This window comes from Fulvia fulva, chromosome 1 (genome assembly GCF_020509005.1).
Source record: "Fulvia fulva chromosome 1, complete sequence".
Classification (NCBI taxonomy): domain Eukaryota; kingdom Fungi; phylum Ascomycota; class Dothideomycetes; order Mycosphaerellales; family Mycosphaerellaceae; genus Fulvia; species Fulvia fulva.
This window is the reverse complement of record NC_063012.1, coordinates 329557-346044: the sequence shown is the minus strand read 5'-3', so window position 1 is coordinate 346044 and position 16488 is coordinate 329557. Positions and strand designations below refer to the sequence as shown.

Below are 16488 nucleotides of genomic sequence, written 5' to 3'. Positions count from 1 at the left end.
AGGCCAGCACGTGACCGGCCGCCCGCTGAACTCCCGGATCTGAAACCAATGCAGCATCACCACGTCCCTTGCCTGAGCGCTGCCATTGCACCTGAAAAGTGCATCTGAAGCGCCAGTGGGGCTCTTCTCACACTCATATGATGCTCCAACCTCGAATACAGCCGCGCGCGGTGTGCACATCCTGCAAAACTCTCCTCTCCAGTTTCGCCAGACTTCCAGCACTCAGCACCAGAACCTACGCCACGAGAACCGAATCCACGAGCGCTTCATCATCCACTGCAGATGTCACAGCATTCACTCCCGCCTCCGCCGGGCCTATGCGCAAGCAGAGCGGCTTCCAATTGAGAACATACAAGCCACGGACGCCCGGTCTTCGACATTTACGGAGGCCCATCAACGATCATCTCTGGAAAGGGAAGCCCTATGCAAAGCTCACGTTTCCAAAAATCGGTCATGGCAAAGGTGGTCGCAACAACACTGGTCGCGTGGTCATGCGACATCGGGGAGGAGGCCACAGGAGAAGAATCCGGACGGTCGACTTTACACGCATGGAGCCAGGAAAGCACCTCGTGGAGAGAATCGAGTATGACCCTAACCGATCTGCGCATCTTGCGCTTGTGGAGAGCGTGAAGACGAAGAAAAAGAGCTACATCATCGCGGCGGAAGGCATGAGAGCGGGTGATGCAGTCGAGTCATTCAGGTTAGGCATTCCACGCGAGCTTCTGGCAAGTATGGGAGGCGTGATGGATCCTGGTATGCTGGCAGCCAAGACTGCCCTCAGAGGAAACTGCTTGCCGCTACACATGGTTCCTCTCGGAACACAGGTCTACTGCGTCGGCTCAACGCCCGGCAAAGGAGCAGTTTTCTGCCGTAGCGCAGGCACGTACGCGACCGTCATCGCCAAGGAAGAGCACGGCAAGAAGGTCGTGGACGTCACCGTTCGACTTCAAAGTGGTGAAGTGCGCAAAGTCAGCAAGGATGCCTGCGGTACTGTCGGTGTCGCCAGCAACCCTCATTGGCATTTCAGGCAGCTTGGAAAGGCGGGACGAAGCAGATGGCTCAACATCAGACCAACCGTTCGCGGTGTGGCTATGAACGCAGTGGATCATCCTCATGGTGGTGGTCGTGGTAAGAGTAAGGGTAATGTGCATCCAGTGTCGATCTGGGGTACACCGGTAAGTGCTCAAAGCGGCGCATCTGAAGTAGAGCACCCGTCCCTAACACAAATTACAGGCAAAAGGTGGGTACAAGACGAGAAAGAAGAACAACCCGAACAACTACGTTGTACAGGAGAGAGTACGAAATCAAGGCAAGCGCAGGTCGAAGAATTAGACCGAGCAGGGTTGCCATGCTGCTGGCTGGTGTCTCGCCATGTAGATTTACCCATTGTATCAACGATCCTCAGGAAGGATCACTGTCAAGCAGCCTCTTCGCGTGGCATGAGCCTAATTAATTATCATCTCGTTGCCACGGTCTCATTTACCTGCAAGCCTCTCACGCTCTTATCCCCATTTAACCCCGACCCGAGGCTCAGGCTCGAGCTCAAACCCAATCTCGCATCCCTGACACAAACCACTTCCCAATCCATCTTCACAATCACCAAGGTCCAAGATTCCTCCTCTTGTCGCTCTTGTCCCCTCCACCATGTCCATGTCCCTCGAAGACCACTACCCCATCTCCTGCGCCTTCTGCAAGATCGCCGACGCATACCCTCCCGATCCCTCCTCACCCATCCCCACAAGCGCAACCGCCGATCCAGAGAAAGTCGACCCACAATGTCACCTCATCTTGTCCACGCCCCTCGTCCTGGCGTTCTTGGACATCATGCCCATAAGTCCCGGCCACATCCTCCTCACGACACGGAAACACTATAGGAAACTATCAGACCTCCAACCAAATCCGACCACAAAGGGCGACACAACCTGGACCGCGGCCCGCGAAAAGGAAGAAGCACGACAAGCGAGTCGCGCGCTAGGGGAATGGCTCCCCATCGTTTCCCGCGCGTTGTGCAAAGTCACAGGAATTGAGGATTGGAACGTCGTACAGAATAATGGGGAGAGGGCAGCCCAGGTTGTGCCGCATGTGCATTTCCATTTAATCCCGAGGTATCAGGAGGGACGGGAAGAGATGAGGAGGAATGGCAGGACGGATTGGGGGGCACTTAAGAGTTGGAGGATGTTTGGACGGGGTAGTAGGGAGGATTTGGATGATGAGGAGGGGAAAGAGATGGCGAGTGCGCTTAGGGAGGCGTTGAGGGAGGAGGTGGGGGATGGGGGTGAGGTAAAGGGGAAGTTATAGGCTTGACGACCTTGGTGCGGTGGAGGCCGCCGGGAATTGTGGTTTGACTGTGAGGACGGTTACAATGGCAACCACTGCACCCAGTCGCCCCGAGCATAATTCAGTGCCCCGACGATCCAGGCATCATCTTCCGCCTCGTCCTAGAAGCAGTAGTCAGTCTTCCGGAGCACAAAAAGAAGCGGAAAGACCATGCGACATACCGAACTTTCCTCCAACCAGTCCATCAGTCGCTCCTTCGAGATCACGAACCGCTGCGGCCAGTCCTCATACCCATCTGCGCCGCTCCCTGGCGCATATCGCGGTCACACACCCTTGATCCTCCTCAACTCCAAACAGCGCATAGGCGGGGACTGCTCAAGAGTTGCCGCCGTGGTGAACGTGTACCACGTCCACCACAGGGAAACCTCGGCCTCGTCCAGTTGCGGCATGGAAGCGAAGAGCTCAGGCATCAAGACCGCAAGGAAAGGACGCGCGACTGAATGCAAGCTCTGGCAAGACCACTTTGTTTGCGATGAGAAACGCAGAACGATCCGCGTTATGAGTCGTCTCATATAAGGATCGATTGCGAATCTACCGCACGGCATGGTTTTACTCGCTTTCGGTCTACATCTCATGTCAAGTTCGAGTGCAATAGGCAAGTCAATAAGTTCCGCTTCGTCACTCAACTCCGACGCAAATTGCGCTCTCACGGAAAGAAGCTGCTCGATACCAAATGGGGCGTAACATTGTCGGAGCTGATGGTCCTGATTCTCAGGACGCCTGAAGTTATCCTAGAAGGCCGCCGTTAATGCATGCCAGACCGCGGCAAAGCAGAACTTACGAAAGATGTCGGCAAATCTATCCGGCCGCTCCAATTACCTGAATACCTCCCTCCCCACCTTCTCTTGCGCCTGTTTGGTAGCGATTTGAGGATTTCGTGGTAGACGAGGTTGCGGAGTTCTCGGGGTAGGTTGAAGAATATGAAGGATGGGCGGTCGTAATTGTGTGGGTCACTGGGGAACGAGAGCGCCATTGTTGCGGTGGATGATGGTCAATATCAAATAAGTGCGATCTCACGGTTGCTGGGTTGGTAGGGTTAAGAGCTGGAGAAACAACAGAGGGTGGAGTCATTGGACACTACACCGGCATACCGCTTGTGGACAAAGTATAATTGACGCCAGTCGCGGCTATGCATCGTACAACACTACGCCTAAACTACATATGCAGGACTACAATGCGAGAAAATCTGGTCACGAATAGTATACCGATGCAACCTGTCAACACTATTCCAATTGCCTCTCACTTAGTCAATGTCAATGTCGACTTGAGGGTGGACGATTAACAGAGGCACAAAGCACTTCGTCCATTATCAACAAACGAGGCCCAGTCTCGATAGCCTTTGACAAGATCGTTCTGTTTGACGCAGGACATATGCTCGCCGAGATTCGACTTATTCACAGAAGATATTCGTCGCTTCACCCACAGACACGCATACAGCCAAGCCGCTGGGCATCCTGCGTGCACTTAGGCAAGGTCTGCTGTCCCTGCGCGAGGTGCAATGCTGCCTTCAGCTGAGACCCACGTCCGATTTCGCCACGGTATCTGTATGACTGTGCCTGATGTTAGTTACGGTGCGAGCTCAACATAAAGGGCGGCATAGCGCAATGGGACCATTCAAGACCTGCTCAAGCCTCGACACAACTGCAGCGACCGTCCTTGTCCACTGTTTACGCAAGCATGAACGTCAACAACATCCCATACAAGTTCAACGCTCAGGGCCCCTCAAATGGGCGGCAACCCGAAATATATGACTGGCTGCGACATGGACCACACGCTCAGGCGGCGCAAGGACAGCAGGCTGCTCCAGCACCAGTTTGTCCAAACTATCAAAACTACCAGAATTATCAGATCATCAACCTTCCAACTCCAGCGCAAAACTACCCGAGCTACAACGCCAGCATACAAAACTCGATGCCCACTACCGCCTCCGCCATGAACAACAACCCGCCAGTCCAGAACTTCACTAGACCGAACAATCACTAACATGGCGCACCCGCAGCACAGGCTCAACCAACCCCGATCACCAACAACGCAATAGCTGCACTCCCTGCGCCGCCGAGCCAACTCAAGGCCAGTAAAGACATGTGGAAAGCCCGCGCATTACAGGCAGAAGCTTCGAAGAAAGGTCTGAACGATGAGATTGCTAGCCTCAGGCGTCAGCTGGAAGAAGCCAACAACACTATCCGGAATGGTCTGACAATGTGGCATCAGCTCGACGCGAAGAACAAAGAGCTGGAAAAGCAGATCGCGAACGGTCAAAAGGGCCAGGAGACAGCAGCTACGCTTGCACCTTTTGTGTTTAGTATGAGTTTGGGGTCGAAGTAAGCGTGTTGAGATTGGTTTGGTTCTTTTTACTGGACCTCTTTTTAGAAATTCCTCATTCTCATGTCGTGCTCGAGCAGCGCGTCCGGGTTTCCGCAACTGTGGCTGCGATGAGCATTAGGCGCTGGTCGATTGCTGACGATTGGCGCACCCTGTCGAAGCAAATGCTACATGCTATCTTCTGTTCCTTCTTCGAGGAGATCACACTGCTCAAGACATGTGCCTCTGGGCGGCTGTCATCAGGTTCATGCACGTCGACCCAATTGGGCATTCACCAGCAGTGCCAATGTCGCGGCATGCAGCTTATTTCAGGCAGTAGCATAGGCGACCTGCTGTGCTATGTGAGAAGTACAGCGCAGCTGACTACGCCACCTTGTACAGCGCACTGAGAAAGAGTAAAATGATCGGGAATGTTGCTTGATTGTGCAAACGACGGTCTCAGCTATATCTGACTGCACATTTGGACGAGACGGTAAGAAGCAGTCGCCCACTAAGTGCCAAGGTAGTTCTGGGGAGCGGTGCAGGAAGCCAGCACCGAGCATCACAGAGCTCATCAGCATCTGACCCTAGGCACACATCGGCTTACCATGACGGAAACATCGAAGGGCAAAGCTATCGTAGCTTCCGTGCAGACCGCAAGCACGCAAGTCCAGCAAAACTTCGTCGGCGGACATCACCATCACCAGTGGACTTTAGCAAACGGTAGCCGTCAAGCCCCAGCGTCCAACGCTGTTGCCAAGCCAGTCTCTGCTTCAGAGTCAGGAGTGCCTCAGAGTCAATATAAATGGATTGTCAGTAAGGCGAAGAACATGCTCGAGGAATGGTCTCAATAGGCTTCGAAATTGAAGAAGGAGAAGGAAGAATTGCAAGGCCATTACAATACTCTCTACCGTCTGCATGAAGAGACGAAGAAAGAACTGGAACGTACGCAGAACGCGCGAGACGAGGCCAAGACGCTGGCCAAGGGGATTATCCGGCTAAGGCTGGACTCGAAGAAAGGTTAGAGGATGGCAGGTCTGGTGTGACGCTGGAGCGAAGTTTGAAAGGCCCTCTCCTTGGGCAGCTGACATTGAGTGATCGCGACTACGGTCTGCGCAGCACCGAGATCAATGCTCTGGACGCCAGTCGCGATGTGGTAACGAGGCAGCGTGTACTGAATATGAGCACTGTTACCTCTATTGCTAGGTCAATTCAGGGCCCGCTTGTGTTGTGGTCATGGACAAAGAGGACGAGGCTTGAGATTTAGCGCTCATATGCTTTATCGTGATCGCCAAGAATTGTCTGAACCTTACTTTGTGCACCGTTCAGACGAGTCCTGGCCGGAGATATACGACATAGAGCCAGGCGCAGGACCACCATGCCATTTGTGCTGTCACAGACTTCGACGGTGCGACACCACGTTGGTGAACGACCTGAAAACTTGAGTAGGCTGTGCTGTTAGCACTATACTCAAGTACACAATCCATTGTACGACCTTGCCAGGTGAAACATGCAGATACTGAGCTCTATACAGTGGGTCGCTGGAGTGAACATGCAAGCGCAGCTGGTGGTGTATCAGCTGATGACGCTAATGTTGCAGCATGCAGCTCATTCGCAGGCATCAGCATAGGCGAGCTCTTGTATACTGCAAAGTACTGCACAGATGACCACTCCGCGACGTGCATCTGACCAAACGACTCACAAGCCAATGATGTTATAGATGCGAACAACTGCCTTTGCCAATGGGCTCTCTCGATGCGATCCTTCTGCACGACATTCTGACAGGTGCCAGTGCCATCTCATCACGGCTTCTGACTGGCTACATACTTCTATCAAACACGAGACGCCTTTCATCAAAGCGACAAGGGCCAGCTAGCTTACCACACCATCAGCAATAGAAGGTTAACCAAATACCACATTGTCTTCAAGCCGCCTTTGGTCAGCTTTCCAAGCAGCACGACCCACGCCCGTTCACACAAGATGACCTGGAAGCCAGGACAGCCATCTTTTATTTCTTACGCCCAACCAATAAGCACGACAGACCCGAATGGCCAATACAAATACAACATCTCCTACCGTACTGATCAACCCAAGGGTCCAACCACTATCGCAACTCGCACGGTAGCTCCAATGGTTCCATGGACTGTGTATCACTGGCAAAGTGCAGCCCAACACTACTATCAACAAGCCAGCCAGCTTCGAAGGGAGAAGGAAGCATGGAAAGCACATTACACCAAGCTCTACCTTGTGCACGAAGAAACAGTGGAGGCTTTGCGGAGTGCCCAGGCTGAGCGTGATGAGGCCAAGAAGTTGGCGAAAGAGATCTTCGCGCTGAGGTTTGGATTGAAGAAAGCGTAAAGATGGCTTGTTAATAATGATCATGTTGTTATCGCTTTTTGGGAATGTTTTTGGGACTGTCGTGTGCTGAGATGATCATCACTCATCATGCGCTGTAGTACTACGGTTGATCTTCATACGAATACGCCGGCCTCTGATACCTTGGCATCCGAGTGGCGGCGCCATGTGGGACACAGACCCACTCTGTGCTGGTGATTGTTTGGTTTGAGGAGAATATTCATAGCTGGCAACAGGAGAAGGAATAGGAAGTCAGTCTCTCGCCCTCACGCTTGCAATCTGCCCGCGACATCGCCCAGCCTAGGGCACGGTTGATGGAGGTCTTGGTGCAGAGGAGACAAATGGTTGCTCTTGACTCTTACCGCGAAGTTCTTTCATGTAGACCTCTGGTCAGTGACCTGAACACTGCCCCTACTACTCAGTCCCAATCCAATCACAGTAGACAACGATGAGGCCATCAACTATCTTCAGCTTTACGGCGATCTTGAGCCTCGCCACCGCCGCTGCTGTGCCAGATGCCAATCAAGAGCTCTCGTGCTCAAGTACACCAAAGAAGGTAGACCTAAGCATACGACAGAAAGGGACACCGGAAGAGACTGACCATGACACCTAGTGTGGTTGGAAGAAGATCGGCGTCGCGACATGCTGCGACCTAGCTTGTGTCAGTAGTGGAGGCACGTGCGCTAAGGGATGTTGCTGGCAGAATGGCCGTGGAGACGTGATGTACCTTTGCTGACGCTGGACTGGCGCGAAAATCATACAGGGGCGCGCCGAGTGAGACCGCAAGGCATTTGTTCGTCGAAACGGCTCTTGGCCCATTCATATCCGCTACTTGATCGTAACGCTCATGCAGAGTGCGCGCTAGAAGTGCGTACCTCGCGGACGCCTGTGCTATGCCATGCAATTATTCATCATCAAACAAACCAAACCCAACCATACCCACAAGCCCATCAAAGCGCCAGCACTGTCCATGCGTATCATAATGTCCATCTCATGTGCAGCGATCACTACTGCTGTTCGTCGTTTCACATCTATTCTTCCTTGACTTCACCACCCTGAGCCTTCAAGACCTCTGCGATCAGGATCTTGGTGCTCTCAGGATCCAGCTCGCCACATCTCTCAAGCTCATCGCAGTCGACATTCCGAGTGTTGACCCTACTGACACGAACGACCATGGTCTTCCTGTCCATGCCCCGCTTGCCGTACTTCGCAATGATCTTGAGATTTGGTGTATTCGGGTTTTGCGGAGTGAAGTCTTCTTCGTTGACGTCCTTCGGGATAACGTTCAAGTACTCGTCGTGCTCCTCCTCGGGGCGCTCGGCCAAGCCAGTATCGCCGAAGCTGTACACCGTAACGTAGTTGACTGTGTTCGGGTACCGCTTCGAAATGACGTGGAAGTGGCCCGCGTCGTGGAACCAGATCCCTTGAAGGTCACATAAGGTGCCCAGGTCGCCAGGCTTGACCTTGTTGTGCGCACGCAATGGGTAGATGTCGCTGCACCAGCCGATCCATCCTGGCTGCTGCTCGCTGAATGAAATCCCGTTCTTCACGGTCTTGGTCCGGCGCTCCTTTTCGTACTTCACACCGGCAGCATTTCCTAGCTTGAGGACGTTCCCCTGGTTGCTCTGTTGCTGGGATGCACGTGCCGCTCGAGGCAGCTGCTCAGTGCCTCTGCGCATAGACTTCTGTTGGTGCTCTTCGATGGTTTTCTGCGCCTCCTGATATTCTTGAGCCTGAGGTCTCCATGGAGCTTCGAGTCGTCGGGGAGCGCTTATGGTGGAGAAGGCGTTTTGAAGTTTCTGGAAGCAGGATTAGTATTTGAGATTTTGCAAAAGAAAGACCTTATGTGTTGACATACCTGATTCGCGTTCTGTTTTTCATTCTTGCGCTGCTGATACTTTGATGCCTCGAAGGGGGCGGGCACGACAGGCTCCTTGCTGAGAGACGCGGCCGGTGCAGCGGCTGTAAGTCTGTTCCTATTCTCCTCCTTATCCTCGTTCTCTTCCCTTACTGGTTCAAGACCCATGGTAGCTGCTTTCTTCGTGAACCACGGTGACCGAAACTTCCGCGGCTCCATGTTGGCTGTTGGTGGTCGTGTTCGTCGATGGCTTCTTCGGGTGGTGGTGAGACTCTATGCGCATCTCCCAGGCATATAAACAGATCTCCATGATGTGTCGAGTGTTGTCAACAGATCCGATTCCTTCATTTGTACCAACGTTTCACCTCAAGACGTGAATTGCTGGTGTTTGGGCCACTGGATCAGGCTTCGGCTCGCGTGAATGACCATGGGACCCTTTCTGTTCAGGGGAGGTGAATGAGACCACAATGCCCTTGTATATATAACACATCGCAAACTTTCCGGCATAAAAATCAGGTTTGGTCGACCGAGCTGGAAAATTCGTATTTATCTTCACCTTCTCTCAAACTTGCTTCGAATCGCCAGATACCGCAGCATCATTCCTGACACCACCAGAAACCAACAACCAAAATCCGGTCTTGCCATCATCATGAAGTTCAACGTCTCCCACAAGATTGTCTCGTGGACTAGCCGCTTCAAGAAGCCATTCCAGAAATCGTTTCAGAAACCCTTCCAGAACTCGAAGGTGCTAAGCGCTATCGACCGTGGCACAGTCATAATTGTCGAGGAACAACGCCAGCATACCATGGCTCCAGCAACAGCGAAAGAACGTTGCGACGCTGACGACCCAGGAGGAGACGATACCGAGATTGACCAGGTTAGCGTTCCTATCGAGGCAGAGCAGGAAGCCACAGTCAATGTCGCAAGTACTGCTTCGAGCGAACCTCGTGTCGAACCAAACGCTGAAACACCTTCCACGGCGAAAAGCCAGAAGACTGTCACGTCGACCGCCGATACCCAGAACCTGATCCGCACTTTCCAGATATATGGCCGGCAGCTGGCAGATGCCCAGGGCCAGTTCGATGATCGCCATGATGATTTCGAGCAAGAAGAGAAGGACTGAGAAGAAAGGCTCCAAGTCGGCCAGCACCTCGAGACCCGAACTGATTTCGGCATCAAACAACTCCAAGAATCCCAGCGAATGACCACCTTCTTGATCCAAGCCGAGCAAGAATACTCCACCGCTAAAGCAGCTCTTGTCGCTGCTGGAGTGCAGCCGCCGGGGTCGCACATCGAGTCCGGCTTCGTCGATAATGTGGATGATGGATACCGGATCAGTGAAGAGTGCGACATCACAGGATGTGTTGACATCAAGCGGATCGAGTCATGGCTTGCGGACCTGCCTGATATTGAGCTCTCGGCTCATGATACCGAGGATGAAAGCGCGGCTGAGCCCGGAGATATCGACCGGTGGGATTTCGTGGAGGTCGCGTTGTGGGAGAGTCGAAGCATGGTCGCAGAAGGGGCCGCGAGGCGCAGGATTGACAAGTGGCGTGCTCAGGCTGCGGCTTGTGCGCCTGCGATCCGTTGCAGAGGGTCCGAAGATGGGTCCGAAGTCTGAGTCTTCGCAGAATGCGATATTCCGATATCATTTCGATCGTGTTTTTTGGAGTATAGGAGTATTTGGGTTGAATCTAAAGAGCATGTCAATGTATATTTGAAGTTTTTGTAGGATGGAGCGGTACCGATGCACTCACTCCGACATTGTCTCACAGGACCTTTGTGCGGACGTCGGCGTCTCCGGATTGTCGTTTGTAGCGGTGAGATCGACGTCGTCTTTGTTGATAGCTTTCGATGAAGCGGATGGGATGGTTTTTGCATAACTCTTGCAGGAATGCCGCAGGAAATATGTACAATCTCGTCAAGCTCTACCCATCCAATTCGCCCCTATACACATCAGTATCACGCATGTCCCGTATCAAGCGTCGTCTTGAAGCCTTCCTGCTCCTTCCCCTTCTCTCTCTGCGACTCTGCCTCCTCCTCACTATCCTTCGCAAACTTGTCCCTTGACCTCATGCCCGGTGTCTGCGAAGCCTTCGTGCTCGCAGAGCTACTGAACGCGCCCTCTTCTCCACTCTCGCCCCGTTCTGCTCGGCGCTTTCTCGCCAGTACGACTTCCGGTCGCTCGGGCTGACCTCCCATGGAGCACAGCACAGTATCAGAGTCGGCGGTTGGGGCATCGAGGACCATTAGCTCGTGTTCTGTGAAGATTCTCGGTAGGATGCACCATCGCAGTGGGATCAATGCGACGATCACGATGGGGAAGCCGATGGCTGCGATTGTCTGTGAGATCGCCACGCTGATGAAGACGCCTAGTAGCTGCCAGAAGGTGAAGTAGAGGATGCGGGACTTCTTCAACGTGTTGCGAGGGTCGTTGGGGTCGATGAATTTCTTCTCCTTTAGGCAGTAGAGCAAGTTCTGAGTGGTATTGAATCCCGGGATACCGGCCCATCCTACAGCGAAGAAGACGCCACCGAAGAGTCCGAGAGGCATGGTGTGTAACACGATTAGCAGTGGACCGGTCATGCATCCGAGCAGCGCCAAGAACATGAGGAAGTGAGAGACTCGCTGTTCGCGCACTTGCACTGCCTCGATCTTTTTGTGGTTGTGAGTCGTCCACTCCGATTCCGGTGGGTCTTCGCTCTTCGATTTGGTGACATGCAGAACATCTTTGTACTCCACGAGTGAGTCGGTATGCACGGGTGCCTGTGGTACGAGTCCGTTGGGCAGTGGCAGACCAATAATGCCAGCGACGAAGCAGGTGATCCCGAGCAAGAAGAAGTCCCAATGGAATCCGGCTGGCTTCTTGAGCGGGAACTGCTTGGCTTGGGCAGTCAAGGAGCTGACATTATGATCGTAGTAGAACAGGATCGTCATCAAAATACCAAGAGGCAGAGCAACGAATACCCACTTCACAGGAAGTGTCCAAAATTCCACAAGCCAAGGTCTTGGTTGACTCGGATAAAAGGCACGCGTATGTGGGACTCTCAGGAGATCCGCATCTTTGATTCGGCCGGGAATATGGGAGAATCCAGTCCAGAAGATGGCCGCAATAGGATACGCGTAGTCGGACAGCAACTTTCGTGGAAAAGACCTGAACAGGATCGAGCCACCCTGCTGCTCAATCCAGTACACTGTAGCCCAGAAGCAAAGTGCGATGATCACGCCGAGATAGCCAGCCGCAGGAGTTGAGTCGTCGAAGTTTGCAACCAGTTCTTCCACTCCCTTGACTACAGAGTTGTTAGCCAACCTCCAATATTCCAGCTCTAGTGATACCTACTCATGTAAATGATCGACACATATGTGCCAAACGCATTGCTCGAAAAGTCTGTGATATATCGCATGTAGTCGCACCAGTTGAAGATGGCAGACATCCAATGCGTGATAGCCGCCCATATCGAGACCCAAGCGATCATCTGCGGATACAGATCCCGAATTCCTTGATCAACACAAATGTCGTAGATTGTGTAGTTGAACAAAGAAATCAGACCAGTGATGCCAACAACTGTCAACGGCTGACAGCTAAAGATGCTGAAGACGAACGCCGCAAGTACTGAGGCAAAAAGTCCTTCATTGATGCCAAAGTAGCCGTCAGTCCTCCGCATCATGTCGAGTTGAAAGGCCAGCGCTGGCAGGAGATTGATGAAGAAGATCCGTATCGTGCCAGCGAATGTTCGGTAGTTAAGGCCATCCACGATATCGCTCCAGTAGTAAGGCAGTCGCCGTCGGACATCCCAGTACATGCCCCGAAATGGTCGAAGCGTTCGGTAGCTCTTCCATCCTGTAAGGCCGTCCCATGTGTATGGATCGTTCTTGAAGCGATCAACGTGGTCTTCTCGAGTCGCCATGATGGCGGTGTAGTCGTCTCTATGGTGTAATGTGTCGTCGCCACCCACTTCTATGCCTCAGACTTTGCTGAACGGATGTTACCAATTCCAGGATCCCTCGGCCGTGAAGTCGTGCATACAGCTCCCTCGCTCCACACAGGCCGTGAGGTAAAGTCGAACAGCAGAGCGCGACCACCAGATGAGGTCGGTGTGGGTAGATAAACAACAGCTAAAGACAACGCGAGGAAGTGGATGCGGGACGATCCATCAATAAAGTACCCACAGCAGCACTCATATCGAGGCCATCACGCAGTCTTTTCACAATGAGCGCATGAGGCGGTACGTACAGTAGCGAGAGTGTGTAAGACGGTTGAAAGGATCGACTCGTGGTTGCTCGGCAGGGTTCGTTTCGTGCAGGGATGACAGCATTTCGGCTTGGGCCACACCAAACAGACTTTGTGGGGTCGGCGAACATCGAATTTTCCTCGAGAGATCGTCTTGATGCATGGCCAGGAAGCTGCAATGGGACGAAGTTTGCGGCAAAGTGTTGAGGCGCTCGATAGTGATCACCGATTGCATGGTAGGACGAGGCTGAGGCTTCGTTAAAGCAGACCAGAGATGTGTGCCAGCATTGCGGAAAGCCGTTCAGGGCCGGGAGCTGAGCTCGGAAGAATTCGAAATCCCGGCTGCTGCCCGGGCATCATGTGCATGCACATTTGCCGCTTGGAGGGAGCCCTGAGTGTTAGTGACATGCCGGCCGCTCAACTCTTCGAAGCCAATGCTACGTGCTCATGATCTTGATAGGGCAGAAGCACAGCGACCACGACCGGCACTTGACCGGCACTCATCGTGGCTCGAACCACGCCGTTGAACAGCGACTCATGTAACGGGCAGCCTCGTGGGCAGAGCGTGGGAAGCTTAGCATTGCTATGGAAGAGCACAGACAGTTGGTGGGTCAATTGGCGATAGTGGCGTGCGTGGCAAGACAAGCCGCTTCGATGTTGGACATAACCATCTACTACAGTAGTCTCACGCTTCACAAGATCCGCGAGCTTCTCTCGCGAGCTGAGCAGTGTTGCCAGACATCGGCGCGGCCCTGGCAACTAAAAACTCTGGTATCATTGATACATCGGTCGAATTCCGCCCAGGTCCTGTCTACTCCCTCCAAGCATCATCGTGCCCGCATCTAAAACATCTGCCTATTCCTCATCTCAACCGGCAAAAACACCATCATGAACGCCGACAACCAAATACCTCCTGCCCCAAGCCACAAAATGCCAGAACTGTCCGTCGCAAGATAGTGCTGTCCAGCGAAAGGAGCTACAATACCAGCTATGCGACCAAGACACGACAGCATGCCACTGGCTGAGCCGCGGTAGCTGGTATCGAAGAGTTCCGGAGCTGATGCGTAAAGCACCGCGTTGAAGTACTGGGACGCTGTCAGCGAGGTCGCAAGGACTGTTGCTTTGATGGGGACTTACTGTCTGCATAATATACTCCAGAGCATTCAGTCCGACATAGCCAGCGGTCGTTTTGACTTGCGTATACATCGCCATGGATAGTCCCTGGCAGATGGCCGAGAACACCAAGGACCACTTCCTGCCCACGATGGGAAGTTGCACCGAGATCAGAGCGAGAACGGCTCCGAGGATGCCGGGCAGGTAGATGTAGACGTAGTGGCGATAAGTCTCAGTGACTGTACCCTGGCCACTATCGACCTCGTTCCGGAGCAGGATGATTGGCAAGTAAGAGCCAGCTAAGTTGAAGGACCAATAGTCGCCCATGTAGGCGACGGCGAGCAAGAAGAAGACGAAAGCCTGTAGCCTATTCGTAAACAAGGCTTTGAGGTTCCTCAAGCTGTATGCAATGTTCCCGAGAACCTTCTTCGTCGTCTGAGTCGTGTTGAGTGGGCCCGTTGGCTCAGATGAACTGATCGGACTGGTCTCATCGATGGCTCGGAACATGTCGACTGTCAGAACAGGTGGTGGAGCCTTGTTGAATTTGGCGATCTTGTGCAGGACTTCGATAGCTTCTGCTTCTTTGCCCTTGCTCAGCAGGAACTTGGGTGATTCGTAGAACCTAAAGACCAGCACTCTGAGGAAGAAGACGACCAGAGTTATAGCACCAAGGATGATAAGCAGATATCGCCAGCCCATGTTGCTTGAGACGGTGCAGCATGCTTCGCCATCTGCGACAGCAGCGCATGACGGCAAAGCGGGATCGCATCGCCACGCTGGTTTCGCTGCTGTTCCGTAGGCGACTCCAGAGGCGAAGACGACACCGACTGGCTGCCACAAGGAAAGTAGGGCCACCAAGTTTCGGCGGTTCTGTGGCAGATACTCAAGAGCGATGGTCGCATCGATTGGAATGTTGCCGCCGAGTCCTATCGAGGCTAGGAAGTAGATACCGCAGATGGCATCGTAGTTGTATTTTGGAGCAGCCTGTCTATCGTCAGTGACATTTCTTCGATATAGTCATGACTGCCATACCAAAAGCATCCCAAACACCGACGTAATCAGACAAGTGAGATTAAAAGCCCAGCGCCTCCCAATAATATCAACAAGTATCCCCCACGACAGAGCTCCCACTGCTAGACCAGCATTGGCCAGAGAGTAAATCTTTCCCGTCTGGCCATCGGGCACATTCATCTCTTGATAGATGGCAGTAGCAGCCAGGCCAACACCTTGAGACCACGCGAGATCCAGGAAGTAGCCGAAGCCACAGAGGAACCAGATGCATATTTGATATTTTCCCAGTCCAAACTTGTCAAGTTCAGCATTGATGAGGGCGGCTTTCTTCTCGAATGCGGTCAGTGGACTGGTCGCGCTGCCTTTGAGAATGGCTGCGATGGAAAGATCGGTATTTGAAGGATCATTGAGCTGGTTCAAATTCTGCTGCACGCTGGCTCGTCGCTTATCCTCATCATCGTAATCTGGCGGTGGCTCCTCACTCGACTTAGACAAGACTGCATCGTTCTGCTGCGTCTCGACTTTCGGGTCCTTTCGTGCCATGTCGACTGTCAACCTGCGGATTTGAAGGAAATGTTACACAAACCTTCCACCACAAAAAGAGAGCTGAGGTGTGGGCCCGCAGCTCTTATCGACTTCCATGCGGCTGCTTCGACCCTGTCGCGTGCCATGTCGCCCCAATCGCCTGCATGCGCTAGCAGAATGTACAGGCTTTCAGGTTTTCTGGCGATGCCGCTTGCATCTAGAACTATTGCTAGCTTCCATATCGCTACCGTGCACATGGCATTCCACGGCACGTCGCTGCCGAAACGCTGCAGCTTTGAACAAAGGAATTGTTGCTGATACAAGATCCCCAGCACTCGAAGCAGCGTTGTGAACTTGCACTTTGCCATGACGCGCACATTTCGTAGTGCTCCCACAGGTGTAAGCACAACGATCGACGCCAATCTGCCGTGAGAGCATTGGCTGCAGCAGATGCAATCCTTCCGCCAGCCAAGATGACGCCGCAACGCCTTGTGGGCCTTACCAGCTTGCCACGGATTCGGTGTGACCGAGGTCTGTCGTCGTCATGATGAGCTGGATGCCTTGCGTATAGTAACTTTCACAAGATCTGTGTCTCAATCGGTTCATGGTGGACGATAGCTGTGTGAAAGAAAGATCATGGGGATGGAAGTTGCGGCAAGGCAAGGAGATTTGGCGCACGTGGCGTGCGGGGATCTGTTTCGATCTGAGCTCAATCGGAAATAGCGTTTAGCTGCAAAGTCTGTCTGGCTCGACAGGA

General features: G+C 53.1%; 10 protein-coding genes across 10 annotated transcripts; 7 read left to right on the top strand and 3 right to left on the bottom strand.

Annotated features, from left to right (window-relative positions):
- Positions 1-137: 137 nt before the first annotated feature.
- CLAFUR5_00116 (54S ribosomal protein RML2, mitochondrial) lies at positions 138-1332 on the top strand (the record flags this gene model as incomplete). Its single annotated transcript, XM_047899264.1, has 2 exons — positions 138-1175; positions 1234-1332. The coding sequence occupies 2 exons, from the start codon at positions 138-140 to the stop codon at positions 1330-1332; spliced, it is 1137 nt and encodes a 378-aa protein (XP_047756687.1).
- A 312-nt stretch (positions 1333-1644) lies between these two features.
- On the top strand, positions 1645-2298 carry CLAFUR5_00115 (Hit family protein 1; the record flags this gene model as incomplete). Its single annotated transcript, XM_047899263.1, has 1 exon — positions 1645-2298. The coding sequence occupies one exon, from the start codon at positions 1645-1647 to the stop codon at positions 2296-2298; it is 654 nt and encodes a 217-aa protein (XP_047756686.1).
- Positions 2299-4014: 1716 nt separating this feature from the next.
- Positions 4015-4662, top strand: CLAFUR5_00114 (uncharacterized protein; the record flags this gene model as incomplete). Its single annotated transcript, XM_047899262.1, has 2 exons — positions 4015-4287; positions 4342-4662. 2 exons carry the CDS (start codon positions 4015-4017, stop codon positions 4660-4662), a joined length of 594 nt encoding a protein of 197 aa, XP_047756685.1.
- Positions 4663-5246: 584 nt separating this feature from the next.
- On the top strand, positions 5247-5663 carry CLAFUR5_00113 (uncharacterized protein; the record flags this gene model as incomplete). Its single annotated transcript, XM_047899261.1, has 2 exons — positions 5247-5450; positions 5493-5663. 2 exons carry the CDS (start codon positions 5247-5249, stop codon positions 5661-5663), a joined length of 375 nt encoding a protein of 124 aa, XP_047756692.1.
- Positions 5664-6618: 955 nt separating this feature from the next.
- On the top strand, positions 6619-6996 carry CLAFUR5_00112 (uncharacterized protein; the record flags this gene model as incomplete). Its single annotated transcript, XM_047899260.1, has 1 exon — positions 6619-6996. The coding sequence occupies one exon, from the start codon at positions 6619-6621 to the stop codon at positions 6994-6996; it is 378 nt and encodes a 125-aa protein (XP_047756691.1).
- Positions 6997-8024: 1028 nt separating this feature from the next.
- On the bottom strand, positions 8025-9070 carry CLAFUR5_00111 (uncharacterized protein; the record flags this gene model as incomplete). The annotated part of the gene is made up of 2 exons (XM_047899259.1): positions 8025-8792; positions 8852-9070. The coding sequence occupies 2 exons, from the start codon at positions 9068-9070 to the stop codon at positions 8025-8027; spliced, it is 987 nt and encodes a 328-aa protein (XP_047756690.1).
- A 430-nt stretch (positions 9071-9500) lies between these two features.
- On the top strand, positions 9501-9974 carry CLAFUR5_00110 (uncharacterized protein; the record flags this gene model as incomplete). The annotated part of the gene is made up of 1 exon (XM_047899258.1): positions 9501-9974. The coding sequence occupies one exon, from the start codon at positions 9501-9503 to the stop codon at positions 9972-9974; it is 474 nt and encodes a 157-aa protein (XP_047756689.1).
- Positions 9975-10052: 78 nt separating this feature from the next.
- Positions 10053-10472, top strand: CLAFUR5_00109 (uncharacterized protein; the record flags this gene model as incomplete). The annotated part of the gene is made up of 1 exon (XM_047899257.1): positions 10053-10472. One exon carries the CDS (start codon positions 10053-10055, stop codon positions 10470-10472), a length of 420 nt encoding a protein of 139 aa, XP_047755507.1.
- A 341-nt stretch (positions 10473-10813) lies between these two features.
- Positions 10814-12759, bottom strand: CLAFUR5_00108 (Putative transporter; the record flags this gene model as incomplete). The annotated part of the gene is made up of 2 exons (XM_047899256.1): positions 10814-12141; positions 12192-12759. 2 exons carry the CDS (start codon positions 12757-12759, stop codon positions 10814-10816), a joined length of 1896 nt encoding a protein of 631 aa, XP_047757325.1.
- Positions 12760-13924: 1165 nt separating this feature from the next.
- On the bottom strand, positions 13925-15749 carry CLAFUR5_00107 (uncharacterized protein; the record flags this gene model as incomplete). Its single annotated transcript, XM_047899255.1, has 3 exons — positions 13925-14167; positions 14220-15179; positions 15228-15749. The coding sequence occupies 3 exons, from the start codon at positions 15747-15749 to the stop codon at positions 13925-13927; spliced, it is 1725 nt and encodes a 574-aa protein (XP_047755503.1).
- Between the last annotated feature and the right edge of the window lie 739 nt (positions 15750-16488).